This window comes from Hyperoodon ampullatus, assembly GCF_949752795.1.
Source record: "Hyperoodon ampullatus genome assembly, chromosome: 10".
Classification (NCBI taxonomy): Eukaryota; Metazoa; Chordata; class Mammalia; order Artiodactyla; family Ziphiidae; genus Hyperoodon; species Hyperoodon ampullatus.
The window spans coordinates 65,301,414-65,315,510 of NC_136923.1; the positions used below are offsets into that span (position 1 = coordinate 65,301,414).

At 40.8% G+C, this 14,097-nt stretch overlaps 1 protein-coding gene across 2 annotated transcripts in view; it reads left to right on the forward strand.

Annotated features, from left to right (window-relative positions):
• The window catches only part of GCLC (glutamate-cysteine ligase catalytic subunit), a gene marked incomplete at its 5' end in the record, with an annotated part of 37,564 nt that extends 33,582 nt beyond the window's left edge, over positions 1-3,982 (forward strand). For both annotated transcript variants that reach the window (XM_079712170.1, XM_079712171.1), the window contains 4 exons: positions 2,215-2,296; positions 2,373-2,476; positions 2,567-2,687; positions 3,750-3,982. In XM_079712170.1, coding sequence (XP_079568296.1) covers positions 2,215-2,296; positions 2,373-2,476; positions 2,567-2,687; positions 3,750-3,961 — 519 coding nt within the window. In that variant the 3' untranslated portion in view covers positions 3,962-3,982. The remainder of the gene's footprint in view (positions 1-2,214; positions 2,297-2,372; positions 2,477-2,566; positions 2,688-3,749) is intronic.
• Between the last annotated feature and the right edge of the window lie 10,115 nt (positions 3,983-14,097).

Below are 14,097 nucleotides of genomic sequence, written 5' to 3' on the forward strand. Positions count from 1 at the left end.
CACAAAAGTGGGTCTGGGGCCATGGGCGTGATAAGACATTATGGTCCAGAGAACATACAGTGGTAAAATAAGATGAAAACAAATTTGAATAGACTAAATTCTCCTATTCAAAAGCTAAAATGGGTGATATAAAATAACAATGTAACGGTACATGTTGTTTGCATAAGATATACTTAAAACAAGGACAGATGTTGACAGTGAAGAGCTCCATAATGACCTTTTAACAATTCAGGAAGGGCAAAGTCTTAACAGACAAAATGTGAGAAGGTCTTAAATGAGATACAGGAAACAATTTTATATACTCTTTCAAGATAACATGAGAGCCATTTTTTTTTAACATAAAGTGTAGCAAACATTTCTCAGCAGCATAAGAAGAATTTAAAGGCACTGTAGTACGGTGGGTAAGATGTAGCTTCCAGGTGAGCACTCAATTCATAAATCACTTGCACTACTTACTAGCTTTTTCACCTGGACAAGTTAGTTGTCCTCTCATTGCCCCAGTTCGCAGGTATAGAACAGAGACACGTGGGCTGTCGTAAGGCCATGTGGGGTTCGTGGAGTAAGTCACTTAGCAGAGTTTCTGGCGTGTTACTCAGTAACTGACAGGCCATATAATCAAAGGATGAGAAAGGCCACGGGGAATTAAATGACACAGTTAATAAGCTTGGTTGTGTCGCCTGATCACAAATCTTATACCTTGGCACACCTTTTTTAAATGCCCTGAGGAAGAATAACAAAAATTAATTAAGGAAAATTTTCACTTCTCAGAAGCAGACACTGTACAGGATACATTCCCACCAAAGTTGAACAAGAAAATGTTCAGGAAACATTTAACTATTGGAAATTTTAAATCGTTTTCCTAGTAGGTTCTAGATTAAGTCAAAACTAGAATTATAGATGCAAACTAGTATATATAGAATGGGTAAACAACAAGGTCCTACTGTATAGCACAGGGAACTATATTTAGTATCCTGCGATAAACTAGAATGGAAAAGAATACATATGTGTATAAGTAAGTCACTTTGCTGCACAGCACAAATTAACACAATATTGTAAATCAACTATACTTCAATAAAATTTAAAAAAAACTAGAATTATAGATTGTTTAGGAAAATGATGACGGCAAAGATAATTTCTAAGGGAAAATCACAGCCTTAACTACTATAAACAGAAATATTAAAAATAAACCTAAGTAATTAAATAAGAATCTAAAGAGCTGTAGTAAAATTACAGCTTTTTAAAAGGAATTCATAAAAGCAGAAATTAAAACTGATGATCTTTGTGAATTTTTGTCAAGACTAAGAAAAATACAAACGTTATTAGAAATGAAGCTAGATGTTCCTAGCCACGATAGCATTTTAGATTGCTTGAGTATGTTCCCGTATCTAGATTAATGCGAAGGTCATATGTGCCTTAAAACAAAAAAAAAAATAATGATAGGAATTAATCAGTGTGAGGGGGCAAAGCTAAGTAATCAAAGACTCTGTACTGACCATCCCTCTTCAACATGACCTCTGACTTGTGTCTGTTTTGTATATGGAGAGTCCCCTAAGATTTCATTATAGAAATAAGGGACTACTACTAAAAAGTTTTAAAAGCTCTACTTTGAGGGTCTTAAAAAGTCATTGGAGAAATGGAGAATTCACAAATAGGGGTTGGGGTCTCCTGAGGGAGTGGGCACGGCAGAGCCGCAGGTGAGCAGGCAGCATCGGTGACCTGCCCTGGGAGGGGTCACCTTATTCCAGATCCCACAGCCCGCCTATGAGGCAGCAAAACCCCAGGGGTGGGGAGGGCACAGCCCTCAACTCCAGGTGGCAGAAGAGGCAGGAGAGTGAGTCTGGCGTATGAGCAGAGACCAGCCCTCTGACCTCCCAATGCCATAGATTCATCCCAGGGTGTCTCAAGGGACCTCGAGATGTGGGCGGCCTACATGAGTGTTAAGTTTTGCATTTATTTTTAAGGTAAGCTTCTCTTAGAATTGCCCCGTTGTTATTAAAAAGCACATCCCAGCAGTCTGGGGTTGAGGGACACAGCCCCACCTGACAGTGCAAAGTCTTATCTGGCCGCCAGCAAGCGCTGGCTGTGGGAGGCTTCTTCCCAGATGGGTCCAGACCGCGAGGTGAGCGAGGCACCACAGCCCCCAAATGCGCCGGAGCGGGAGTGCCCTGACTTCGACAATGTTCTGACTTGGCTGCGATGGTTTTCCTCCTTCAGGTTGATGAGAACATGAAAGTAGCACAGAAGCGAGATGCCGTCCTGCAGGGATTGTTTTATTTCAGAAAAGATATTTGCAAAGGTACTGCCTTCTCTTGCATTTTTGGGGTCCCTGTAGGCCACACGGACCGCTAACACCCTCTGCGCCCCTCTGGCAGGTGGCAACGCCATGGTGGACGGCCGCGGCAAGACCACGGGCAGCACCGAGCCAGCAGCCGAGGAGTACGCGCTCATGACCATCGACACCATCATCAACGGCAAGGTAGGGCCCACGCCCCAGCTACCTCGCCCCTCCCCCACCCCACCCCCTGCCCCCGGGGAGTCGGCAGACAGCGCACCCCGCTTCTTGCAGGAAGGTGTGTTCCCCGGGCTGATCCCCATCCTGAACTCTTACCTGGAAAACATGGAGGTGGATGTGGACACCAGATGCAGTATTCTGAACTACCTGAAGCTGATTAAGAAGAGAGCATCCGGTATGGCATTCTGTGCTTTGCTTTTTTAAAAATCTCTTAACGTAGGCAGAACCTCACAACCTTACAATATTCAGTTTTTAAAGCAATCTTTTATTAAAGTACACGGTATCCTAAATCAATGCACTTTTCCACATTGTACCATCTCAGCGGTTGGATGCACCTTGTAGTCTTTGACAGTCACAGTTTAATTAGCAGTGCTTTTTTTCTTACTGGTTCGTACAATAATGCTGCATCTTTAAGCCGATGGTCTCTTAGGCAATGAAATACAGTATCTGGATTGCCTGTTCAACATTTATGCCCAACTGTGTGTGTCGTGAGGCACCCTGGGCTCTTTGCACAGTGAGTCTAAGCCAGTCCTCAGGTTAACTAATAGCACAGCTAGGACGGTGGCCCTCCAGCCTGCCTCCCTACAGGGGCACCCTGGAACCCCACTTTCTCAGCTTTGAGATCATGGTGGCCAGGGAGCTGTCAGCCATGACTAAGAGGACAGTAGCAGTGGCATCTGTATTTTGCTCAAGGCTTCTGTAAAATTTCCAGATCCACAAAGGATATACCCCGCCCCCAAATGCTGTATCTGCCAGTTTCTGTCTTCATGCATCTACTTTTCATTATTCTCTCCACCTCTTTGATCAGATGGCTCTGGGGAACTCGGGGGCCCTCCTGTCCCGGGGCAGTCTCGTGACACCGGCACAGGCAGGACTTGGCCAGATGGGAGAACTCGGGCTCTAGTCCACACACGTTGGCTCCCGTGTCTTAGAGCCGGCAGCATCACCATGCGGGTGGCATCTAACAGGTCCCATAGCAGTGGGATGTGTGTGTTCTCACTGCCTGCCTGCAACATGAAACCCTTCTCTGGGAGGAATTCTTCAAACATTACAGCCACGTAATACAGCTCGTTCCTGGCCCCTGCCATGTGGCTACACCAGAAGGCCACACTGATTCTTCTTCAGGATTGTATTATGTGGGCCAACAAATGTCAACTTACGAAAGAAAAAAACCAAACAACAAAAAAAAAACACTTCCATTAAGTTGTTAAAAAAAAAAAAAATTTTTTTTTTTCAGGAGAATTAATGACAGTTGCCAGATGGATGAGGGAGTTCATCGCAAACCATCCAGACTACAAGCAAGACAGTGTAATAACTGACGAGATGAACTATAGCCTTCTTTTAAAGTGTAACCAAATCGCAAATGAATTGTGTGAATGCCCAGAGTTACTTGGACCAGCATTTAGGAAAGTAAAGTACAGTGGAAGTAAAACTGACTCTTCCAACTAGACGTCCTGCAGAAGGAGGAATGCTTCACTGTGTTAGTGAAGGACTGACCGCAGGATCAGCCCGTGTGCGTGGTGTGAGGACCAGATAATAGCACTGCCCTGTTTCCTGGGCTGCTCGGCAGAGGTGGGTTTAGGCAAATCTAGAGTTTATACAGTGTACATGTACATAGTAAAGTATTTTTATGACTAACAATGTATTTTAATAACACTGTATCTAAAGTCATTTGTGAGCTGGCTTGTACATTTTTCAGTTCTGACTCTGGAGCAACTACTGTGGAAACGGTTTTGTAAATGTAACTTACTGATTACTATATCTGCATTCCAGAGTTTAAAATGTTTACTGTAAATTTTTGGGTTTTTTTAAAGACTTTACCTGGACCTGATTCACTGAAATCTATCACTTCACCTTGAAAACAGTTTGTCCTGCTAATTTTCTTTGAGTCATCTCCTTTGGCATATACATGAAATCACTGTTGAATCCACCAGAGTGCTTTGAGGGGAAGCTTAGATTTCCGGCACCTTATCTATGATGATGCTTTTGTAATTGGAATAGCTAACCCCTTGGTAACCCTGTCCCAAGCTTTTCCCACTAAACAGAACCCACTGAACTGACAGTACTTTCTGTCTGTGTTTGCTAATTTTGGCATCAAGTTTGAAGACAGCTCTGGAGAAAGACTCTGAGTTCACGTGTAGTGATTATTGGGGGTGATTTTTTTTATGGAAAAAAGGGGGAGAATCGTTTTTCTTCTTGTACATACCAAGAGTAATGTCAAAAATGCCACCAGCTCTTCTGTTGTGGTCACTTGTTTATTCTGATTGCTGCTGTCTACTTAAATTTTCAAATCAAATGCAGCTGCTGAAGTTTTTGTTTTGTTACTTTTTCTCTAGTTTCCAGTAAGCATATTACTGACATTCTTCTAAAAGCCATTCATTCTAGATTTTACCTGGGGATTATTCTACATACTACTTACCTTCTCTGTGAAACTCATAAATAAATCATGATATGCACTAAGTTTTGTGAATCAGGACCCTAAATGTTTAATTGTAAATAATTTAAGTTTCACAGAATTGTTAGAGCTCTTTGTTGAAGTTTTTTTCCCCCAATTAGTTAAAAGTCTTAGAACTGCTTCTGAAAAAACTATGTATAGTAGATTATGCAAACTTTACAGGCATAAATATCTAAACTGTCATGCTTATTTTAAGAAATTGCCATAAAGCTTCAGCTAAACCTGTTTATGTATAGATACTAGGGTTTGTGCTATATTTCATACATGCATTTTGGAGGATTAAAGAACGCCTGTTTTTCCTTTGCAATTTGCTTGTGTAAATTCAGTTTGTAAAAAGGCAGTAAAGTGTTTGTGGTATGAGGAAATAAAAGAATGGAATTGACATTGTGAAAACTCTTGAATGTGTGAGTTCTACAACTAAACGGATGGTGGTGAGGGTTAGTTTTTTTTAATTAGCCCAGATATTCCAGGAAATGATTTCTTCATCATGATCCTCAGCTCTTTCTAGAAAGATGCATAGTGATGAAAACAGATGCCTCACCTCCCTAGTAGCTGTCAACCCCTGTGGGGAGAGGAGAAATGACCACTGGAAGTGAATTTTTCTTTTACTCCAAACTGTCGCTGTGCCAAGTCAGTGGTCACATGGTGAGTTACAGGTAACCCGGGCTGTGTGCGCACTGGGGTGCTGTCCCGCTTAGACTGGCTCAGCAGGCCCTGCAGAGAACCATTTCCAACCCATGTCTTTGGACTCACATCCCTCTCCTACCCCCAACCGCTAGTTCATCTTGTCCACCCACTTTTCTCAGCTTCATCTGCTTGTCTACTTTTATCTGAACGATCCTAGGGCAGGGTCATTGTCAAACTAATCTGCATACATATCTCTTACTGAAGTGCACCTCTGGCTCTGTGGGCCTGGCATGGGGGCCCACATTCCTGCATTTCTAAGAGGCCCCCAGGTAATGCTGACGCTGCTGGTGTGTGGGCCACGTCAAGTAACAAGGACTTAGATCACTTGTGTATCTCAGACACAAATCAATTCTAAGTCTCAAATGACACTGGTCTTCAATTCGAATGTGTGTATCTGAATACCAAATAACGGCACCCTATCTATATCCAAGACAGAAAGTACCACCTTTCATAAGCTTTCCAGCCTGAACTCAGCTGAGGGTTCAGGGCTTTCGGAACAGAATGATGAACACTAAGATAAGAAGCAAAGAGGGCCTTTTCTTTGGTGGAAATAGCTGTGGCTGAGCCCGGACCCTCACTTAGAACACAACTGGCCCTAACTTAACCCATCCAGTCTTCTGGATTAACAAGAGGTTTCCTCCTGGTCCCAGGCTGCCTCTGCCTCTGCCACCGGCTCCTCCCTGAGGCTGTTTGTGAGCCTTCTGTCCCTCAGTGGAGAGAGCTGGCCTTGGCCGCCACCTTCTAAACCACCTACACAAAAGTTAACTAAGAGAGGAAAGTGTGGAAGCCCAGGATGTGGTGAGAGGCCATGTCTCAGGAGGTTTCTTGGGGATCTTGCAGAAGAAAATGTGACAGTATCCTTCAAGCAGCTGGTGGTGTCTGACATGGGGGAAGGGATGTGCGATGTGTGCCTGGGATGCCTGGGCATCAAGACTCTCGGCTGGGAAGGGGCCCTTTTCAGAACTGTACATAGGCTGCTTCACTGCAAGGTTCTTGGGGCTGCTGCTAATAAACTTTCCATTTAGGTTAAGGCTCCCCCTGGCTTTCCCTGAAGATAAGCCACTGAGATCTACCAGCTGCTCTCTCCTCTCCATTATGCTTTTGTATAAATATTTAACATTCCCTGTAAAAACTTCGGAACATACATGCCAAGTGATATTTAGGAGAGTGTAAATTGGAAGAGAACTCATGAGGTCTGGACTGGACGTGGGGAGGCCTTGGTGGGTGACCTTGGCTGGGAAAGATACACTCCTCCAACTATTTGCATTTTCTTGGTAAGTGGAGGCTGAAATTAGCTGGGTAGTCCCTAAAGCCCCTTTCATTCTTAACATTTTATGAAATGAAAGATTATAAAGTTAAGTATGGAAGATGCATTAAGAGTAATGGTTCCTCCAGCTTTGATTTCAAACCATATTAAAAAGCTGTGGTAATCAAATCCGTATGGAATTTGGAAAAACAGATCAATGGAACAGAATAGAGAGCCCAGAAATAAACTCACATATATTTGGTCAATTAATTTACAACAAAAGAGCCAATATACAGTGGGGAAAGGACAGTCTCTTCAATAAATGGTGTTGGGAAAACGACAACCACATGCAAAAGAATGAAATTAGATTACTATCAATATTCACATCGTACACAAAAATTAACTCAAAATGGGTTAAAGACTTGAATGTAAGACCTGAAACCATAGACTCCTAGAAGACAACATAGGTGTTAAGCTTCTTAACATAGGTCTTGATGATGATTTTCTGAATCTGACACCAAAAGCAACAAAAGTAAAAATAAACAAGTAGGACTATATCAAACTAAAAAAATTCCTTCGCAGCCTTCAAAAAATGAAAAAACAACCTACTGAATGGGAGGAAATATTTGCAAATCATGTATCTGATAAAGGGGTTAATATCCAAAATATATAGAGAAATTCATACAACTCAATAGTGAAAAAAAAATCCCATTAAAAAATGGGCAGAGATTTTCCATGGGCTTCCCATTTTATTTACTCCAATGCTACCCTGAAAGATGCCCTGGGTACCCCATCCTCATCAGTACCTTCCTCTTAGGACCCAAGGCATTTGGCCTGACCATCTGCAGCCTCATCCTTTAAAAAAAAGTCCCATGATGCCCTCCCCCCACCCCGCCCCCACCAGCCACCCCCTTGCTCCCGGAATCCAGAGGAACAGGAAGCCGGGGTCATGGAGTGGCTGGTGGGTGGGTTACATCCACCATTAGCCCCACCAAAGAGCCGGGTAGGCTCCAGTGCTGGGTCAACTCAGGCCAAACAACCAACAGGGAGGGAACCCGGCCCCACCCATCAGCAGACAAGCAGATTAAAGTTTTACTGGTTTCTGCCCACCAGAGCAACAACCAGCTCTACTCACCACCAGTCCCTCCCATCAGGAAGCTTGCACAAGCCTCTTAGATAGCCTTATCCACCAGAGGGCAGACAGCAGAAGCAAGAAGAACTATAATCCTGCAGCCTGTGGAACAAAAACCACATTCACACAAAGACAGACAAGATGAAAAGGCAGAGGACTTTGTACCAGATGAAGGAACAAGATAAAAAAACCCAGGGCTTCCCTGGTGGCGCAGTGGTTGAGAGTCCGCCTGCCGAGGCAGGGGACACGGGTTCGTGCCCCGGTCCGGGAAGATCCCGCATGCCGCGGAGCGACTGGGCCCATGAGCCATGGCCGCTGAGCCTGCGCGTCCGGAGTCTGTGCTCCGCAACGGGAGAGGCCACAACAGTGAGAGGCCCGCGTACCGCAAAAAAAAAAAAAAAAAAAAAAAAAAAAAAAGATAAAAAAACCCAGAAAAACAATTAAATGAAGTGGAGATAGGCAACCTTCCAGAAAAAGAATTCAGAATAATGATAGTGAAGATGATCCAGAACCTCTGAAAAAGAATGGAGGCAAAGATCGAGAAGATGCAAGAAATGCTTAACAAAGACCTAGAAGAATTAAAGAATAAACCCCTAGAAGAGTTAAGGAACAAACAAACAGAGATGAACAATACAATAACTGAAATGAAAACTACACTAGAAGGAATCAATAGCAGAATAACTGACGCAGAAGAATGGAGAAGTGACCTGGAAGACAGAATGGTGGAATTCACAGCTATGGAACAAAATAAAGAAAAAAGCATGCAAAGAAATAAAGACAGCCTAAGAGACCTCTGGGACAACATTAAACGCAACAACATTCACATTACAGGGGTCCCAGAAGGAGAAGAGAGACAGAAAGGACCCGAGAAAATATTTGAAGAGATTATAGTTGAAAACTTCCCTAACATGGGAAAGGAAATAGCCACCCAAGTCCAGGAAGTGCAGAGAGTCCCAGGCAGGATAAACCCAAGGAGAAACATGCCGAGACAGATAGTAATCAAATTGGCAAAAGTTAAAGACAAAGAAAAATTATTGAAAGCATCAAGGGAAAAACAACAAATAACATACAAGGGGACTCCCATAAGGTTAACAGCTGATTTCTCAGCAGAAACTCTACAAGCCAGAAGGGAGTGGCACGATATATTTAAGTGATGAAAGGGAAGAACCTACAACCAAGATTACTCTACCTGGCAAGGACCTCATTCAGATTCGATGAGGAAATCAAAAGCTTTACAGACAAGCAAAAGCTAAGAGAATTCAACACCACAAAACCAGCTCTACAAAAACTGGTAAAAGAACTTCTCTAACTGGGAAACACAAGAGAAGAAAAGGACCTACAAAAACAAACCCAAAACAATTAACAAAATGGTCATAGGAACATACATATCGATAATTACCTTAAATGTAAATGGATTAAATGCTCCAACCAAAAGACACAGGCTGGCTGAATGGATACAAAAACAAGACCCATATATATGCTGTCTACAAGAGACCCACTTCAGACCTAGGGACACATACAGACTGAAAGTGAGGGGATGGAAAAAGATATTCCATGCAAATGGAAATCAAAAGAAAGCTGTAGTAGCAATACTCATATCAGATAAAATAGACTTTAAAATAAAGAATGTTACAAAAGGCAAGGAAGGACACTACATAATGATCAAGGGATCAATCAAAGAAGACATAACAATTATAAATATATATGCACCCAACATAGGAGCACCTCAATACATAAGGCAACTGCTAACAGCTACAAAAGAGGAAATCGACAGTAACACAATAATACTGAGGGACTTACACCTCAGTTACACCAATGGACAGATAATCCAAAATGAAAATAAATAACGAAACAGAAGCTTTAAATGACACAATAGACCAAATAGATTTAATTGATATTTATAGGACATTCCATCCAAAAACAGCAGATTACACTTTCTTCTCAAGTGCGCACGGAACATTCTCCAGGATAGATCACATCTTGGGTCACAAATCAAGCCTCAGTAAATTTAAGAATATTGAAATCATATCAAGCATCTTTTCCGACCACAATGCTATGAGATTAGAAATGAATCACAGGGAAAAAAATGTAAAAAACACAAACACATGAGGCTAAACTATACGTTACTAAATAGCCAAGAGATCAGTGAAGAAATCAAAGAGGAAATCAAAAAATACCTAGAGACAAATGACAGTGAAAACACGATGATCGAAAACCTATGGGATGCAGCAAAAGCCGTTCTAAGAGGGAAGTTTATAGCTATACAAGCCTACCACAAGAAACAAGAAAAATCTCAAACAATCTAACCTTACACCTAAAGGAACTAGAGAAAGAAGAACAAACAAATCCAAAGTTAGTAGAAGGAAAGAAATCAAAACAATCAGAGCAGAAATAAATGAAACAGAAACAAAGAAAACAATAGCAATGTCAATAAAATTAAAAGCTGATTGTTTGAGAAGATAAACAAAATTGATAAACCATTAGCCAGACTCATCAAGAAAAATAGGGAGAGGACTCAAATCAATAAAATTAGAAATGAAAAAGGAGAAGTTACAACAGACATTGCACAAATACAAAGCATCCTAAGAGACTACTACAAGCAACTCTATGCCAATAAAATGGACAACCTGGAAGAAATGGACAAATTCTTAGAAAGGTATAACCTTCCAAAACTGAATCAGGAAGAAATAGAAAATAAGAACAGACCAATCACAAGTAATGAAATTGAAACTGTGATTTAAAATCTTCCAACAAACAAAAGTCCAGGACCACATGGCTTCACAGGTGAATTCTATCAGACATTTAGAGAAGAGCTAACACCCATCCTTCTCAAACTCTTCCAAAAAATTGCAGAGGAGGGAACACTCCCAAACTCATTCTATGAGGCCACCATCACCCTGATACCAAAACCAAAAAAAGATACTACAAAAAAAGAAAATTACAGACCAATCTTACTCATGAATATACATGCAAAAATCCTCAACAAAATACTAGCAAACAGAATCCAACAACACATTAAAAGGATCATACACCATGATCAAGTGGGGTTTATCCCAGGGATGCAAGGAATATTCATTATATGCAAATCAATCAATGTGATACACCATATTAACAAATTGAAGAATAAAAACGACATGATTATCTCAGTAGATGCAGAAAAAGCTTTTAACAAAACTCAACACCCATTTATGATAAAAACCCTCCAGAAAGTGGGCATAGAGGGAACCTACCTCAACATAATAAAGGCCATATATGACAAACCCACAGCCAACATCATTCTCAATGGTGAGAAACTGAAAGCATTTCCTCTACGATTAAGAACAAGACAAGGATGTCCACTCTCACCACCATTATTAAACATAATTTTGGAAGTCCTAGCCATGGCAATCAGAGAAGAGAAAGAAATAAATGGAATCCAAATTGGAAAAGAAGAAGTGAAACTGTCATTCCTTGCAGATGACATGATACTATACATAGAGAATCCTAAAAATGACACCAGAAAACTACTAGAGCTAATCAATGAATTTGGTAAAGTAGCAGGATACAAAATTAATGCACAGAGATCTCTTGTATTCCTATACACTTACAACGAAAGATCAGAAAGAGAAATTAAGGAAACAATCCCATTCACCATTGCAACAAAAAGAATAAAATATCTAGGAATAAGCCTACCTAAAGAGGTAAAAGACCTGTACTCAGAAAACTATTAAGACACTGATGAAAGAAATCAAAGATGACACAAACACATGGAGAGAGATATATCATGTTCTTGGACTGGAAGAATCAATATTGTGAAAATGACTATACTACCCAAAGCAATCTACAGATTCAATGAAATCCCTATCAAATTACCAATGGCATTTTTTACAGAACTAGAACAAAAAATCTTAAAATTTGTATGAAGACACAAAAGACCCCGAATAGTCAAAGCAATCTTGAGGGAAAAAAACAGAGCTGGAGGAATCAGACTCCCTGACTTCAGACTATACTACAAAGCTACAGTAATCAAGACAATATGGTACTGGCACAATACCAGAAATATAGATCACTGGTACAGGATAGAAAGCCCAGAGATAAACCCACGCACCTGTGGTCAACTAATCTATGACAAAGGAGGCAAGGATATACAATGCACAAAAGACAGTTTCTTCAATAAGAGGTGTTGGGAAAACTGGTCAGTTACATGTAAAAGAATGAAATCAGAACACTCCCTAACACCATACACAAAAATAAGCTCAAAATGGATTAGAGACCTAAATATAAGACCAGACATTGTAAAATTCTTAGAGGAAAACATAGGAAGAACAGTCTTTGACATAAATCACAGCAAGATATTTTTTGATCCACCTCCTAGAATAATGGAAATAAAAACAAAATAAACAAGTGGGACCTAATGAAACTTTTGCAAAGCAAAGGAAACTACAGTCAAGACGAAAAGACAACCCTCAAAATGGGATAAATATTTGCAAATGAATCAATGGACAAAGGATTAATCTCCAAAACATATAAACAGCTCATGCAGCTCAATATTAAGAAAACAAACAACCCAATCAAAAAATGGACGGAAGACATAAATAGACAATTCTCCAAAGACATACAGATGGCCAAGAAGCACATGAAAATCTGCTCAACATCACTAGTTATTAGAGAAATGCAAATCAAAACTACAATGAGGTATCACCTCACACCAGTTAGAATGGGCATCATCAGAAAATCTACAAACAACAAATGCTGGAGAAGGTGTAGAGAAAAGGGATCCCTCTTGCACTGTTGGTGGGAATGTAAATTGATACAGCCACTATGGAGAACAGTATGGAGGTTCCTTAAAAAACTAAAAATAGAATTACCATATGACCCAGCAATCCCATTACTGGGCATATACCCAGACGAAACCATAATTCAAAAAGAAACATGTTCCCCAATATTCATTGCAGCACTATTTACAAGAGCCCGGTCATGGAAACAACCTAAATGCCCATCGACAGACAAATGGATAAAGATGTGGTACATATATACAATGGAATATTACTCAACCATAAAAAGGAACGAAATTGGGTCATTTGTAGAGGCGTGGATGGATCTAGAGACTGTCACACAGAGTGAAGTAAGTCAGAAAGAGAAAAACAAATATCGCATATTAATGCATATATGTGGAACCTAGAAAAATGGTACAGATGAGCAGGTTTGCACGGCAGAAATAGAGACACAGATGTAGAGAACAAATGTATGAACACCAAGGGGGGAAACTGATGGTGGGGGGTGGTGATGGTGGGATGAATTGGGAGATTGGGGTTGATATATATACACTAATATGTATAAAATAGAGAACTAGTAAGAACCTGCTGTATAAAAAATAAATGAAATAAAATTTAAAAACTTTTTAAAAGAGAAAGAAAGGGAAATATCCTCAATTAAATGAGGAAGTCAAAATGGGAACTAGGAGGAAGGGATTGATCACTTTTTCACATAAAATATTAATTATTCTAAAGCAGAGTTGCTGTGTCAAGGGCTGATTTGAGTCCATTATCAATCTCTCAGTCCCCTGTAGAATGTGATTTGGACATTGACCCTATTACATTGTTAGTTACATGCTCTACAAAGGTACCTTCAAGACCCTCCATTCCACAGGGATTGCCCCTGATAAGCCGCTTTCTCTATGTGTATCCTGGAGGTCCCACTAAACTCAGTGACAGCATCTGGAGACAATCCTGAAAAACTTGGGTGACCATCACTGACCAGCACAGAGCTGGCTCACTATAGGGCCCCAGTTAAAATGTTATAAATACAACTGGATCAAACCTTTAAAGCACGAAATTAAAACAATTCTCCTAAGGAAGGAAATCTAAGTTTCAAAAGAGGAACTTCATACTGAGTATCTAACCAGCAACTGATGATGATGTTCACAGATGAATCTGATTGGTTCTCCAAAACTGAGACGACCCAATCCAGGAACTAAGAAATGAGTTCCTTGGTTGGTAATATTTGAGATGTGGGTTGGAGGAGGGTCCTAGTCCTCAATGAGATTTGTCTGCTCCCCTGCACCTTGTCTTCTTCTCTTCTCCTGC